The 14,764-nt window shown below is 42.3% G+C and overlaps 1 protein-coding gene across 38 annotated transcripts in view; it reads right to left on the reverse strand.

The window, feature by feature from the left end:
- The window catches only part of Cadps (Ca2+-dependent secretion activator), a 450,780-nt gene extending 438,960 nt beyond the window's left edge, over nucleotides 1–11,820 (reverse strand). For 30 of the 38 annotated variants that reach the window (XR_003950862.1, XR_003950860.1, XR_001781126.2 and 27 more), the window contains exon 1: nucleotides 10,785–11,533. Coding sequence is in view for 32 of the 38 variants with exons in the window: in XM_006518044.4 (XP_006518107.1) it covers nucleotides 10,785–11,219 (435 nt within the window). In the remaining 6 variants the exon portion in view is untranslated. Of the gene's footprint in view, nucleotides 1–10,784 lie in introns of all 38 variants that reach the window. The other 8 variants (NM_001359920.1, NM_001359921.1, NM_001359919.1 and 5 more) reach the window with 3 other exon arrangements.
- Between the last annotated feature and the right edge of the window lie 2,944 nt (nucleotides 11,821–14,764).

Consider the following 14,764-nt stretch of genomic DNA (forward strand, 5'->3'; position numbering starts at 1 on the left):
ATTGCTTGTAGAAGCATCGTTCTAGTCTCTGCCTTCCACTTCTATGAGTATTTTCTCAGTGTGCATGTCTCAGAGTCCAAATGATCCTGCTCTATAAGGATGTCAGTTATAATGAATTAGGAGAGACTCATCTTCAAATGTGTTATTTTCATTAAAGTCTCATTATGAGGTTCTGAGATTAGTGCTCTTCTATATAAATTTTGTAAGGGACATAATCACCCCCAAGAAAGGCCAAGAACGGGGACCTGGAGAAAAGACCAACATTTAAAATCATGGCTGATGGAATGGTTGTGGATAAAAGTGCTCGGCACTCAAGCACGTTAACAGGGGTTCAATCCCAGGAACCCACTGTGGAAGGAAAGTATGAACCCCTGATTGCTACCTTCTAACTTCATCACGTGTGCCACAGTAGTCTTTATATGTGTACACGGGCACACACATACACACAAGCACACACACACACACTAATAAAATAAACTCACCTCATCTTGCCTACACTAGTTTTACTATATGGGTACACCTAAATTTCTTAGGCAGATCAGTAGATACAGGAGGTGAGGGGCTGTCTAAAATGGCTTTGGGTGTTTTGCCTACAGAACCCAGTGAGTTTCTTATTTTTAGAAGTGGCTCAAAACAATGTATAACATTGTCTGATGATGTCTAACAAACAAAAATTGAATATGGAAGAGCCCCCAGGAAATGTTCTAAACACAGTATGTTATGACACACTGCCTTATAGACAACAGTTGCTACACTTGTCAGAAAGATCGCCAAAGTAGATGTTCAAGTTACACTTCAAATTTGCTTAAACAACGCCATGCCTACCATCCACACCCAAAAGCTGTTTCTCTATATGGGCAACAGAAGGCATGATTATTTGCGAGAATTTTCACTGTTTTCCTTTTGCCTTCTGAAGTGGCACAGTCAATTGCCTGAGCCACTCTCTGCTTTTGCCAAAACCCCATTGTCTTTTTGGAAGTGTTACACCCCCTGGGTGGGTTTGCAACTTAGCATGTGCTCCTGGGACATCTTTAAAAAGTGCATCCTTTTCATAGGCTGCTGGACGATGGCTCAGTGGGTATGAGTGTTTACTCTGTAAACATGAGAACCCATGTAAAAAGCCAGGGGAATTATTGGTGCCAGCAGCATGGTGGGGAGTGGAGACAGATAAATCTCTACCCCACAACTCCCAGTAGCCATCCTAGTTGAAGCAGTGGGCATCCACTTTAGTGAGAGACACTATCTCAAGGACATGAGGTAGAAATAATGTCCTTCTACAGCCTCTGAATGTGCATATCTAGGCTTCTGGGTATAAATACCCACAAACTTATGTGTATTCCACACTAGAAGCACTGCAGGTGCACATGTGCACGAGCGCCGAGCGCGCACAAACACACACACACACACACACACACACACACACACACAATCATTTTACTCCCTGTTCTAGTTTGCTTTCTGTTGCCATGATGAAACAGTCTCCTCAAAAGCAACCATGGGAGGAAAAGGCTAACATTAGCTTATAGCTCACAACCAAGGGAAGACAAGGCAGGAACCCGGAGGTGGAAACTGGAACAGACAACAGAGCAGTGATCTTACTAAGGCTTGCTCCCTAGCTTATGCTCAGCTACTTTTCCTATACAGTCAGAACCATAGTGGGTTGGGCTCTCCTGTATCAATTGGCAGTCAAGATAATGTCACACAGAGATGCACAAAGAGAACAACGGAAGTCCCCCCTTCCCATTTGACTCTAGACAATGAAAGCTAACCAGTATACAGCCATCTCTCAATTTCAGGATTACAGTTGGCAGATTCATATATCTGTGGACTTTATCATTAAAATAAATTTTCAGACCTTTCTTACAGCTGTTAAAAAGAAAATGATAAAACTGAAAACACTATTTTTTCCTTTGATCAAGAGAGATATTAGAAAAGGCCATACCCAGAAATAATTAAATCACTTTATAGATATTTCATACCAATAACATTCTTATTACTATACTAATGTGCAAGAGTCCTATAGTTATTACTTATTCAAATTCAACCAAATCTGGGAGAGACAGCTTACTTATGTTAAAAGAACAGAGAAAATAATGCTGAAGTCTTCTAAATGTAGAGAAAAGAGGTATATTTACGTATGCAAAACATACAGAATTGTGCTTGCTTTAGCAGCACATATGCTAAAACATGCAGAATTTACAGATCCCAAAACTTTCGCAACCTCTAAACAGTCCTATAGTGTTGTTTCCTCTTCCTGTTTCCAGAGGTGGCAAGTTGGACACATCCCATCACAGAATCTATATCCTATCCAGACACACTCGCTTGCAAGCTTCCTGTCTGGCCATTTAAACATACATAATGATGATTCATGTTCAACTAGATTCAGCTGTTGTAAGAAATTCATAATTGTCATATGGTTTTAAAAGACTTTTCTTCACAAAGGACCCACATAGTTGTCAGCTCTCAGTATAAACAAAGCAAGTGTGGAGGTAACTGATAGTGTGTTTCTCTGATAATTATCTTGAAATCCTTTAGTAACTGGTTAACCCTTTCATAAAAGTAAAGAAATTGTGTGTCCCAGGCTACAATCCAGAATCCTTAACTGCGGACTGTCACTGTGAACTTTCAACATTTTCTAAGAACCTACTCTGTTCTATTGTTTGGTGGGTGAAGGACTGAGAAAAAGTGAAATGGCTTTGCCTGGGAAGGAGAGTGGCATACAAAAACTGATGTAAGTACTGTGCACAGGAGGTAGAATGGACTCAGATCGCAGAGCTGTGTGCGAACTGGCCCAGTGTAAGGGCTTGGGAAGGTTTCCTAAAGGAGCTGACACTAGAGTAAATTAAAAGAGAGATAAGAGTGAATCAGAGAAGAAAGAGGGAAGAGACAATCTATAGTAAGCAGCAGTTCCAGCAAAGGTTACAACAGTAAGAAACAGGGTGGTGACCTTGGGGGAACATATATGCATGAATGCTATTATGACTGCTACTGTGAAAAGTTCTCCAATATGGACCCTCTGTAAAAAAAAAAAAAACTTGTTAAGCAATATGAACTAATCAGTACCCCCAGAGCTCGTGTCTCTAGCTGCATATGTAGCAGAAGATGGCCTAGTCGGCCATCAATGGGAAGAGAGGCCCCTTGGTCTAGCAAACTTTATATGCCCCAGTACAGGGGAATGCCAGGGCCAAGAGGTGGGAGTTGGTGGGTAAGGGAGCAGGGCGGTGGGGGGGGGGGGAGGGTATAGGGGACTTTTGGGATAACATTTGAAATGTAAATAAAGAAAATATCTAATAAAAAATTGAAAAAAAAAACACAAAAAAACTTGTTAAGCATTTAACATGCTTCTCTTTTACAGTTCTTGATGATGTTTCTCCATTTCACAAAACAAGAAGGGGATGGGGAATCTACCTGTTAGAATTTGAATGTGAAGGATCTTTCTCAGGTTCATATGTTGGAAATGTAGTTTCCTGAATGATGATGCTATTTCAGTGGGCTCTGGATCCTTTAGGATGATGTTGGGCTATAGGGAGCCTTATGGGTCATAATCCTGGCCTGGTTCTGGCCAAGTCTTGGCTCTTGACTGGCCAAGATGCCAGCAAGTGGTCTCATGCTCCCACTGCCAAAGACTCAAGCCACCACGGACTCTACTATGACTATCCTGTACCACTGAACAGCACACAAACTTGAAGTGTACCTTCTCTGTCATTCCTCAATCAAATAGAAGATATTTATTTGGTCACAGTGTCATGAAAAGTAACTTAGGTCATATAGCTACCAGCTCACAAGGCTGAGCAGAAATTTAAACAGTGAAATAAAAGTATGTGGAGGTGAGGTACTTCACTATTGGGTCTGTTGTATGATGACTGTTCTTGTAAGTCGTGTGTGTGTGTGTGTGTGTGTGTGTGTGTGTGTGTGTGTGTAAAACTATAAGTCATACAAGGATGAGAATCTATACTTTATACAAACCTAATGCACTTCTCATTAGTACTGGCAACACTTTCATCCTACAAAGTTAAACCAACATTTGTAAAAGAGCTATTGTATCAAGGTGAAAATATCCAGGTTCGAAGAAACAAAGTATCCTGTTCTGTGACGGAGAGCAGAAGGTGGGAGAAGAAAGATGACAAGAAGAAGAAGAGGAAGAGGAAGAAAAGAAGAAGAAGAAGAAGAAGAAGAAGAAGAAGAAGAAGAAGAAGAAGAAGAAGAAGAAGAAGAAGAAGAAGAAGAAGAAGAAGAAGAAGAAGAAGAAGAAGAAGAAACTCTTAAGAGTCCCACCATAAACCACCTGGGTAGCTCAAGGCTCTATCAGAGTCCTCTGTTAAGCATTTAGCAAGTCTTTCCATTAATGTGTGTGTGGTGTTAGTCATGAAAAAATTGCATGTTCAAAGACATTTTTAAAAGCTGGATAAACTGATCTTTTGTTGAATAAAATTATTGAAGCATCTGAGCAAAAAGGAAGACAGAGATCTATTGCTTGCTTGGCTCCATCTAGTCTGTAGAAGATGCTGTACTGACAACCACCTGATTTTCTAGATCTGCTTATGTTGCTGATGCTAGAAACTAGAAATACATTCCACTAATATGACAGTACTTCACATATATTAGTTCTCACCAGCCTTTCAGATAAAAATAACATAATGTCATATATGTATGTATATATGTATGTATATGAACACATGTATGAATACATGTTTGTGTGTATGTATAAACATTGCCAATGCAAGAACCAATGCTTATTTTACACTTACCAACTGTCAGATGGCTGTTCTAAGAGCTTCACTACTTTTTCACTACTTTTCTTACTTTTCATAATAACCCGAAGATGACAGGACAACTGCTGCCCTCTATTTTGCTGATATATACACTGAATCTCTGATAGAGTAAATAAATTGCACAAGATCACAGAGTCTATAACTAGCTGAAACAAGCAGGAAATAATCCCAAACATCAAAGTCTAAGCTCTTAGCTGCTGTCTTTACTGTTCATCAAGACTCAAATAGTAATGACCAGACTCTAATCACCAACTGTCTCCCTCCTTTGTTATCTGATAAGAACAGAAAAGTAATTCTATTATAGGCTTGGATTGACCAATAAAAATTTAATGAGGTAGTGCTGACCATCAAGCCTCTAATTCTGCAGAAATGATGAATCTCATTCTAACAAGAAAACAAGAACTGTAGCCAGAAACAGGGAACACAGTGTTCCAAATGTCAGATTCTCTCCCAGGAATGCTTCCCAGGGGCTAGGGTCAGACAGTCAGGATCTGGTAAGGAACATAAAGAAGAAAAGGATTTGGCAAGGCCCACAGTGCTGCTATTATACCATTTAGACATATATCATTTCCTTCTTGGAACAAATACAATTAGGTTAAAAGTGATGTGCATTCTATTGTTTAAGCAATGGCAGTTGAGTCTTCTTTTTATTGATTTTTACAAATACGCAAAAACTCTGTCCTAATATTTCCATGAAATTAACCAGATGAAAAGTTAGAAATTGAAATTTTTGATCATAAAAAAGCTTGAGCAGAGAACTAATTTAAAAACAGGGCACATGCTTCATAGACAAAATAACTTTGTAGTTTGGCTCCAAGTTACAAGTTAAAGCTTACAATCTCCTGTGTAGTCTGTCTTCTTCAAACATCATCTGAAAATAGGTATAGTTGGATAAATTGATTCATCTCCAGTCATTGTGCATTGTTTGGAAAGTGCCTTATTTTATACTGTGGAAACATTCCACCTCCAAGCTTAAAGGATTTTATGTGTTGGTAATGAACAATCCCGGCATAAATTCAGTCTGGGCACATATGATTACACCACCCCTTTCCTCTTTAGCATTCGTAACCAACATCTTCTCTAGTAATCTCTTTCCTACTCTCAATTATTTGATTTCTGTGACTGCTATCTTCCAAACCAAATCATAAATTCTTCCAGTTCAAGAACAGGATGGTACCTGTGTCTTTTGGTTTGGCCACCCAGCCTGACTCGGTGCTTACTGTAGTGAGCATCTGTTTGCTTGTTTGGAGTTAGTTCTAAGGGAGAACTCTCCTCATAACTCCCCTTCAGTTTTATAGCTTCTTGGCCCCAAGTCAATTACTCTCATGTGTCAATGTGATAGCCTATGGTTCTGCACTTATTTGCTTTTTCAGAGAAAAGATCTCTGAGTCGTTTGACTTTCATTACTTTATAGAATATGATTCTTCAGGAATGAAAGATTTAATTTCCTTCATTCTTGAGTCCAGCTGCAGGAAAGCAGAAGGCTATTCCAGATGTGTAATGAGGCAAGATGGTCCCATTATTTTTCTATTCTGCATCTTCAGAATGTAGTTTATGCCAGGACACTGTATAATAAATTGTTCCTTATCACTACAGCAGACAGACTTGGGAGCAGGGGGCAAAAGGCAGATTATTCTCTTGATAAAGAAAGACATAATTCTGTTGGAAGGAAATCAGGCAGCAGTCACTTATTGTCTTGATGCATTAGAATAGTTTATATTTTAAAATGCAGATAATATGCATTGGCAGAGCAAAGATTAAGATTTTTGAATAGTAGAGCAGCCTAGGTGCCTAACGCTAGGAATGGAGCACCCATATGACTGATGAGCATACAGAGTTAACAGGGACTTGATCTTGAGTTTCATGAAAGCTATAGCTTCTAAAATATGATCAATCAAGGAAAACAAGTAAATGGTAAAGGTGGAATCTGTAGCAAACAGTGCCTCAATGGTAGCCATAGTTTCATGGAAAGATACAAGCTGAATCATATAGAAAAGAATAGTTTGAATTTAAGTTACATTTCATCCAGGAATAAAGTTCTCTTGAATGAAATAGTTGTGCTGAAGTAGACATAGTTTTGGGCCAGTTCTTTTCCACCATTATGTGAGCATCCACACAAGAACACATACATACATTTAGGAAGCACACAAATATCTACATGAGAGAATCTATGATCCAGGAATTATGATTAATGGCTACCTAACTAAAAGTCCTCCTGTCAATCTAAATATTACACATGATTGTTTACAGCCTAGTTTCACATTCCCTGTGCAGCGTCTATAAGTAGCTGGTTCACATGAGGTAGCCACCCATCACCATTCCTATGTAACTTAGAAACAGATGGTGTAGCTCTGCCATGCCAACTCTAGGTATTTGCTTTAGCATTCTGGGGAGGAAACAGAAAAAGCAGAGAGCTATTGCCATGTGAGTTGCTGAACTGGTATTGGAAGAGTCTCATTGGGAGAGATTTTGTTTGGGTCATAAATGACCCAGTACCACCATGTCTCATTTAGACTCAGTAGAGAAGACAAAAAATATTTATAAATGGTAAAACACATTTTGTAAAATGTCTGTTACAGTCTTTTCTTTACATTGAAGAGATTGGCTGTATGCCAAGAATTTTTTTCTTTCCAATAAAATAGTGTTAACTATCAGCATTATCCAAAAAAACATCATCTTCTTCCTCCGCCTCCCCTCACTGTTCTCCTGAACAAATGTATTTTTCCTTTCAGTTTGAACAATGTTTAAAAAAGGGAGTGGGGTGGGGGGAACAGAAAGAGAAGGGTGCCCAGCAGATTCACCAGCTATTGTGCCTGGCTTTTACTTTCTGTTCTTTATGTCCATGTTGACTATCTGATGGGTGCCCAGGTGAAAAGGAATAGGCCTCTTTCTTGAGGAAAGGATAACTATCACTTTGTACAGAAGGATGCATGACATGTTATCAGTGTGCTAGCCTACTGTTTGTATACTCTAGACTATTTATGGCCAGTGTCTCCTATTCAGAATTCAGGACTTAGTATCAGACCACCCGTTGGCTCAATGCCTACTCTTTTGTCTGCCTTCATTTTACTTCAGGCAAACTATTACAACCTCTTTGAGTTTCAGAGTGATCTTGGCAATTATGTCAGGGTTCTTAGAAGAATTCAAAATGATCTTAGGGGCTGAGGATGCCCGGTCAAGCACTGGATCCACTTGCTTTTCATATCTAAGACTCTGGGTTTGAGTCCTGGTACCACCAAAACGAAAGCAGATATGATGTAAGAACAGAAAACGAATTCAGACAAAAACTAGAGACTTTACTGGCAATGTATTACTTCAGCTATTCCTGACTTGTATAATTCTGCTGAGTAATTAACATCATAGGAAATTTACTTCTGCATGTGGGAACTGTGTATTATAGTTCCTGGGGTTTTGTTGTTGTTGTTTTGTTTGTTTGTTTGTTTGTTTTAGTTAACCTGTCCAAATAATAAAGCAAGGACTTTGATAAAATGGTCCAAATGGAGTGCTTTGCACATTGTACATACCTGAAGTAGAAAACTGGCTTCATAAGGTGCACTGTACTCTGGAGTACACCCCTTCGCTGTCTCATGGTTTGTTTGCATAGGCAGGTCTCTCTCTCTCTCTCTCTTTGCCTTCTGCATCTTTCTAACCTTTTCTCTACATCAATTTTCATCTGTCTTTTTTAATACACTTGTTTCCAATCTGTCCAAAGCTCACTCTTAGGTCACAAGGAACATATAGTGCTCCAGACTGATATTAGCTTACCAATTTTATTTATTGGCTTTAAATCTTACCATAATGAGTATGCAAACCTTTCCATTACTTTCAGAGTTTCAAAAGTTTGAATTTTAAGAGAAACAATGTTATCTCCTCCAGAATGCATCAAACAGTAAAAGTCAGAGCAACAAGGAAACTTTATTTTCATATATATATATATATATATATATATATATATATATATATATATATATATATATTCTTCTCACTGTAGCCACTAGGCCTGGGGTTGTTTTGCTGGGATGTATATTTAGCAATAGTTTTTACAGTGTCTAAAAATAGATTGACAGAAAGCCAGTTATCAGTCTGTGCTGGAGTCTCTCTGGTGTTGAAAGGTCACATGTAAAAACAGGCTTTCTCTTCAAATAAGAGTTCTGGATGGGGTGAGGTACTATATGCAGTCAGATCGGAGGGACATGGTCTCACAGTGGTCTTTCAACTTAACAGAACTGGATTCTTACAGTATTTTCTTGTTTCTTTCTCCCACCACTGGACCTACTCATCTATTTAAAGGACAAAGCTACAAAGCCTTTGACTGACTAATGGAAAGCCTTGCTTCATTCTGATTAAAGTCAGTTTTCATAGCAAAAGTCTAGGACATCTTTGACTAATTTAATCCTTGATGAGATTTTGAAGGTAAAATTTACCATAGTATAAAGACAAGTAATACAATTCCAAGCTGAAATTTAGATCAGCTGACTATGTAGAGCCACAATTAACCTAAAATTTTTTATCAAAATTTGACAATCTCTAATATTTCTGCCCTACCACAGTTGGAAAGCAAAAGTAAAGGGGTATTGCAGGGATGGGGGTGGAGGGTGGTGAGTATGGCCCACCTTTTATCTCTCACTCAGGAAATGAGTCTTTTTGACTTAATAAAACTGGCATCCATGCAGTAGTAGGTAAAATAAACTGACAGGGTTGGGTGGTGTGTATACACATATAAGCAAAACAAACAGAGCAATCTGTTCTACCTCGATATAAGGATGCAAGGTAAATATGGAAAGATCCAACATCTTACTTGAGCAACATAAAATTTAGATTTAAATGGCAGCAACGATTCTTAAACTACTATTTTAAGAAATAGTCTCACAACCTTGATGGGCTACAGCTAGAACCTCCCATGACTCCCGGGTTCAACTGACCTCATGCAAGCTTAAATGCTTCATTTGTTCCCAGAGACTAAACCGAGTGCACTCACTCCCACTGAGCTCCTGACCCCTTTCTGGCTGATCCTCCTCACTGGCCCTCAGCCCCTGGTGACCTCACCTCCCTTTTGTCCTTTCTCGGGTTGGAGATAGTAATGCCCCACCCCCCACCCCCCCATCAAAAGTAGCTCAAAGCCAGCATGGCCTTGCCTCTGCCTCAGACACAAAAAGCTTTTTATGACTATAACTGAGAAGCTGTTTGCAGCTGCACTTTTATCAATCCAGTAACAAGAGGACTTGGAGAGCCTCAGCGAAGCCAGAAGGTGGCGGCGAAGTCACCTTGGGAGGAGAAGATGGTCAAAGGAGGGTATGAGAGAAGTGCTAACCCCAGGCACAGGGACCCACTAGGCGCGCCCCTGCTCTGGGATCCATGAAGAAGGGGAAAAGGATTGGAGGGACTACTGGCAAGAGGAAAACGCTGCTGCAGGACGACCCCTAGGTTACCCTAGGTGGCGATCAGCTGACCAGGTTGGGAGGGGGCGCCCTTGGCTAAGTCACTGGAAAACTCGCTTCCTGGGCTGGCTTTTTTTTTTTTCTCCCCTGCGTGCCCCTGCGGCTGCCCGCTGCCCCAAGAGTCCAGCGATGCTAGAGCTCCACACCCGCGCCCTGACCTGCCAGGAGCCTGCGCCCGCCTAGTGCACGCCCCGGAGGGCGGGCCAGAGCGCAACGCAGCCGCCGCCACTCGGGAGCGCAGGGAGCTCCGAAAGAGACAAGGCCTCTGTGAGAGCTGCCAGCTGCAAGTCACTTCCCGCGCCACTTAGGTCACAGAGCGAGCGGGACTTTCCCGCCTGGCTCCCCCCACAGGGAGGCCCGTGCGCGCAGCCCTGTGCCGTAGGCCCCTGTCACATCCCAGGGACATCTCCCGAGTCAAGCTGGGCGGTGGCAAGACGGGGCCCCTAATCCCAGGGCGCGGTCTTCACCTTCCCCAGCTCCTCCTAGCCAGCTGCGCCGCGGGTTCCTATTGTTCGCCCCGCCCGCTTGCCGGGCGACAATAAGGCGCCGCTCCCCGGCCTCGCGGCGCACCTACCTTCTGCTGCCGCCGAGCCATGTCGGTGGGCTGCTTGGCGTTGAAGGGGTAGGCGATGCAGCGCATCACGAACACGTACAGCTGCAGCCTCTTCTTCCTCTCTTCCTCCTCCTTCTGCAGCCTCTCCAACTCTTCCTTCTCCTTCTCGCTCACCACCGACGGGCTAGGGCTGGAAGGCCGGCCGCCGCCGGCGCGGCTGCTGGGCTGCAGCCCCCCGGCCCCGCCGCCGCTGCTCGCGCCGCTACCCCCACCGCCGCCGGCGCCCACCCCGGCCCCGGCGCCACTGCCCCCCATCCCGGCGCTGCCTGCCGAGCCCTCGCTGGTGCGGCTGGGAGACAGGCGCGCTCCAGACGCGGCCGAGCCCAGCACATCCTTGCCCCTCTCCTCTTCCAGGATCTCATCTGACTCCTCTTCGCTGGACGAAGGGTCCAGCATGGTAGCGCCTGGGAGAGGGGGGTCCCCGGAGCCCCCGCCTTGGGGTGCAAAAGGTGGGGGGCGCTGGAGGCAGCCAAGGGTCGGCTGTCCGGGTAGGCGCTTCTTCCTAGGTCAGGGAGAGCGAGCGCTGCTGCTCAGCTTCGGCCGCCGCGACTGCTTCCTCCGCCCGGCGAGCGCGAGCTGAGCGCAGACCCAGGAGCGCGAGGGGAGGAGGAGAAGGGAGAGGTGCGTGTGTGCACCCGAGGTGGGCAAGGGCGAGAATCAATTGCGAGCCCGGAGCCCGCAGCCGGATGCCATCTGCAGCCGCTGAAGAAGGCGCCTCCAGAAAAGATGCCGAGTGTTGCAAGCTGTCGATGCAGCCAAGAGCAGGAGAGGCATCTTGCCGATTGGGGAGCGAGCGGCGCTTACGTGTTTATTGGCTTAACTCTCCAGTGTCCGCGGCGGAGAGGGCGACTGCAAAGGCCTAGAGGGGGGAAGTGCGGTGCGCCCCAAAAGAGCTTCACTACTTTTGACCCTCATGCCCCCCAGTCTTCCTTGCCCCCTGTCCTATTTAGACCACTTCTCTTTACCTCGTCCTCTTTTCCCCTCCCGGGGACAAAAAGTTTTTTTTTTTCCCTCCAGGGGTGGGGAGGGAAAATAAAGAAGCCAATGGTAGCTTCTGACCAGCAAAAACCAGGCTTTCTGCAGGCGTCCAAAGGTCACAGAAAGAGGAATTCAGTGAGATGTTACCTTCAGACTTCTCAACTGGGGTGTGGTGGCTGGGAGGGAGCAGTGGGAAGGGGAGGCAGTGTGTGTTTTTTTTTTTTTTTCCATCTGTGTAAACCTCTATTCCAACAATCAATACCACTGTAAAATACAAATGCATCAAATCAGAGTGAATTAATGTATGGATCATGAAGTTCGGCTATTTAAGTAGAAATCAAACGTCCCCAACTCCAAGTCAGTGAAGCTTTTTTCAGTCTCTAGAAGTCCGTGTATTTTCTGCTGAACCTTGCCAGGTTTCTGGCTGTTCAGCCCTTCCTTCCTCCATGAAGATCTGAGGGAAGGAACAGGAACCACACACACCAAATCAGACACCCCCCAAACTCGGCAGCAGCAATTTCGAATTTACTGTCTCTGTTACACTGTCTTTACTTTGAGTTGTGGAATTGTCATTATTAATATAAATGATGTCATTATTAATACAGATGATGCCTTTATTCTGGAATCCTTCCTTTCTTAAGCCAACAGGGACCAGAAGGCACGGGGGAGCTGGCCAGCGTGCTGAACCTAACCAGAGAATTTAGATGCATCAGAAAACCAGTTAAAGACCTAGTCTTCAGCTTGTATGCTCGCATATTTTCTAATTCCCTTATCAGCTGCTTTTTATAAATGAGTAGCATGACTTTAAATTTTAAATAACAACTGTTGTTCTGTGTTTTACAATCTACCACGAGTTTTACTATAAGCTTTCTGGTAAACCTGATTAAATATGTGAATGAACTCAAAGCAAAATGTATCTGTACTTCACTCCAAAAATTTCTCTTCATTTTTTGAATTAAGTAATATATTCACTGCTAGTATTTGGTTTTTATCATACATAAAAGATAAAGCTTTTATGGCCTTTATTTTTTAATGGCCCACTTTTTAAAATTCATTTAACATTTTAAAATTGAACAGTGTGAAAACTTTGACAGTCTACCAGTTCTATTAAACTCTTCTGAGGAAATAAAACATGTTTACCAGTTTGTCTGGAGCAGAAAACTATGGTAATCCAGTCAGTGGATCAACAGCTGTTAGTAAGCTTTTTGTTGTTGTTGTTGTTGTTTTGGTTTTTTTTTTGTTTTTTGGTTTTTGGTTTTTGGTTGTTTTTTTTTTTTTTTGTTAATGAACTGCTCTAAGTGCTTCTGGACATGGAACATTCAGAAGATTCTCACAAGAGTATATTCTCCTTTGGGAGACACAAAGAAGTGCGGCACGTTTATTTCGAACATAATGTCAACAAATCTAGGTTTGTAAATGGAAAAAGGTTCTCATGAATAAAGCAAATTGGGATATAGTGAACTATATTATCAAATAAGAGAATGAAACTTTCAAGAGGGAACATGGGGAATGGATATTGTAGGTTGAAGTGGTGACTCAGAGAGATGTAATGACAGGACACAGGAAGAAAAGTACAGAGCTTTGTAGAGCTCCCCTATGGGTGAGTGAAGAGGACAAAGAAAGCTGGATTATAATGCATTTGACCATACAGAGAGACTGCGCTTAGCATATAAAGAGGTTGTTTAGGGAGAAGGAACTAATTTGAGGAAAGTGTGCTAAGACCAGACAGAGATCATTAATTGATCAAATATGTTCCCTGTAACAGTTTGTACATTTAATTATTACACAGTGAAGACAGTGATGTGAATTCTGTCTGTATATCTATTTACACTTCATGAAATGATGTAATAAGATTTTGCTTGGTTTTATACTTTTGCAGATTTTGGGGGATTGTTATTTATTCCAAATAGTCCTTAATGTAGAAATGCAATATCCACCTTTTATTAAAGATAGAAATCTACAGTTTAGATAGTGTCTTAGTTAGGGTTTTACTGCTGTGAAGAGATATCATGACCAAGACAACTTATACAAAGGAAAACCCTGAAATGGGACTGACTTACAAGTTCTGTGATTCAGATCATTATCATCATGGCAGGAAGCATGGCAGTGTCCAGCTAGGCAGGCATGGTGAGAGAGGAGCTGAGAGTTCTGTATTTTGTTCTTAAGGCAAACAGAAGAAACTAGCTCATGGGCAGCTAGGAGGAGGGTCTCAAAGCCCACCCCACAGTGACACACTTCTTCCAACAAGGCCACAACTACTCCAACAAGGCCATACCTCTTAATAGTGCCACACCCTGGGCCAAGCATATTCAAACTACCACCTGGCTCCCATAGGATTGTTCAAACATATAGTGGGACATAGCTAGCTATAGCATAATGCAAAAATATATTTGGATCAAATTCAAAAGTCCCACAATCTATAGCAGTCTCAATAATGTTAAAAATACAATGTTCAAAGTCTTTTCTAAGAGTCTTCCAATCATTTAACTGTAATCCTCTAAAAATCAAAATCAGAAATCAGATAGCATGCTTCCATTATCATAGGCTATACACTATCATTCAAAACTTCCTAGTAAGTAAATTCTGGACCAAACAAGACGGAAAAGCAGCTGGGCAAACTCCAAATTTTGCATCTCCATATCTGATATCTCATATCTGATATCTTCATATCTTCAACTCCTTTCATCTTTGTTGACTGCAACAAACGTTTTATTTTTGGACTGTTTCCACTCCCTGTTAGCAGCTTTCCTCAACAGGTATCCCACAGCTCTGATATCTCTAGCATCTTAGGGTATCCAAAGTAACTTCAACATTACACCTTCTTTGTTCCAGTGTCTGGGATCCACACATCATCCTCTGGACTCTTCCTAAGGGCTTGTATCTCTTCTCCAGCTCTGACCTCTGTAGCACTCTAGGCTCCAGTTGACTCTACTCCACTGCTGCTGCTGTTCTTGATGATCATC

Source organism: Mus musculus, chromosome 14 (assembly GCF_000001635.26).
Source record: "Mus musculus strain C57BL/6J chromosome 14, GRCm38.p6 C57BL/6J".
In the NCBI taxonomy this organism is placed as follows: Eukaryota; Metazoa; Chordata; class Mammalia; order Rodentia; family Muridae; genus Mus; species Mus musculus.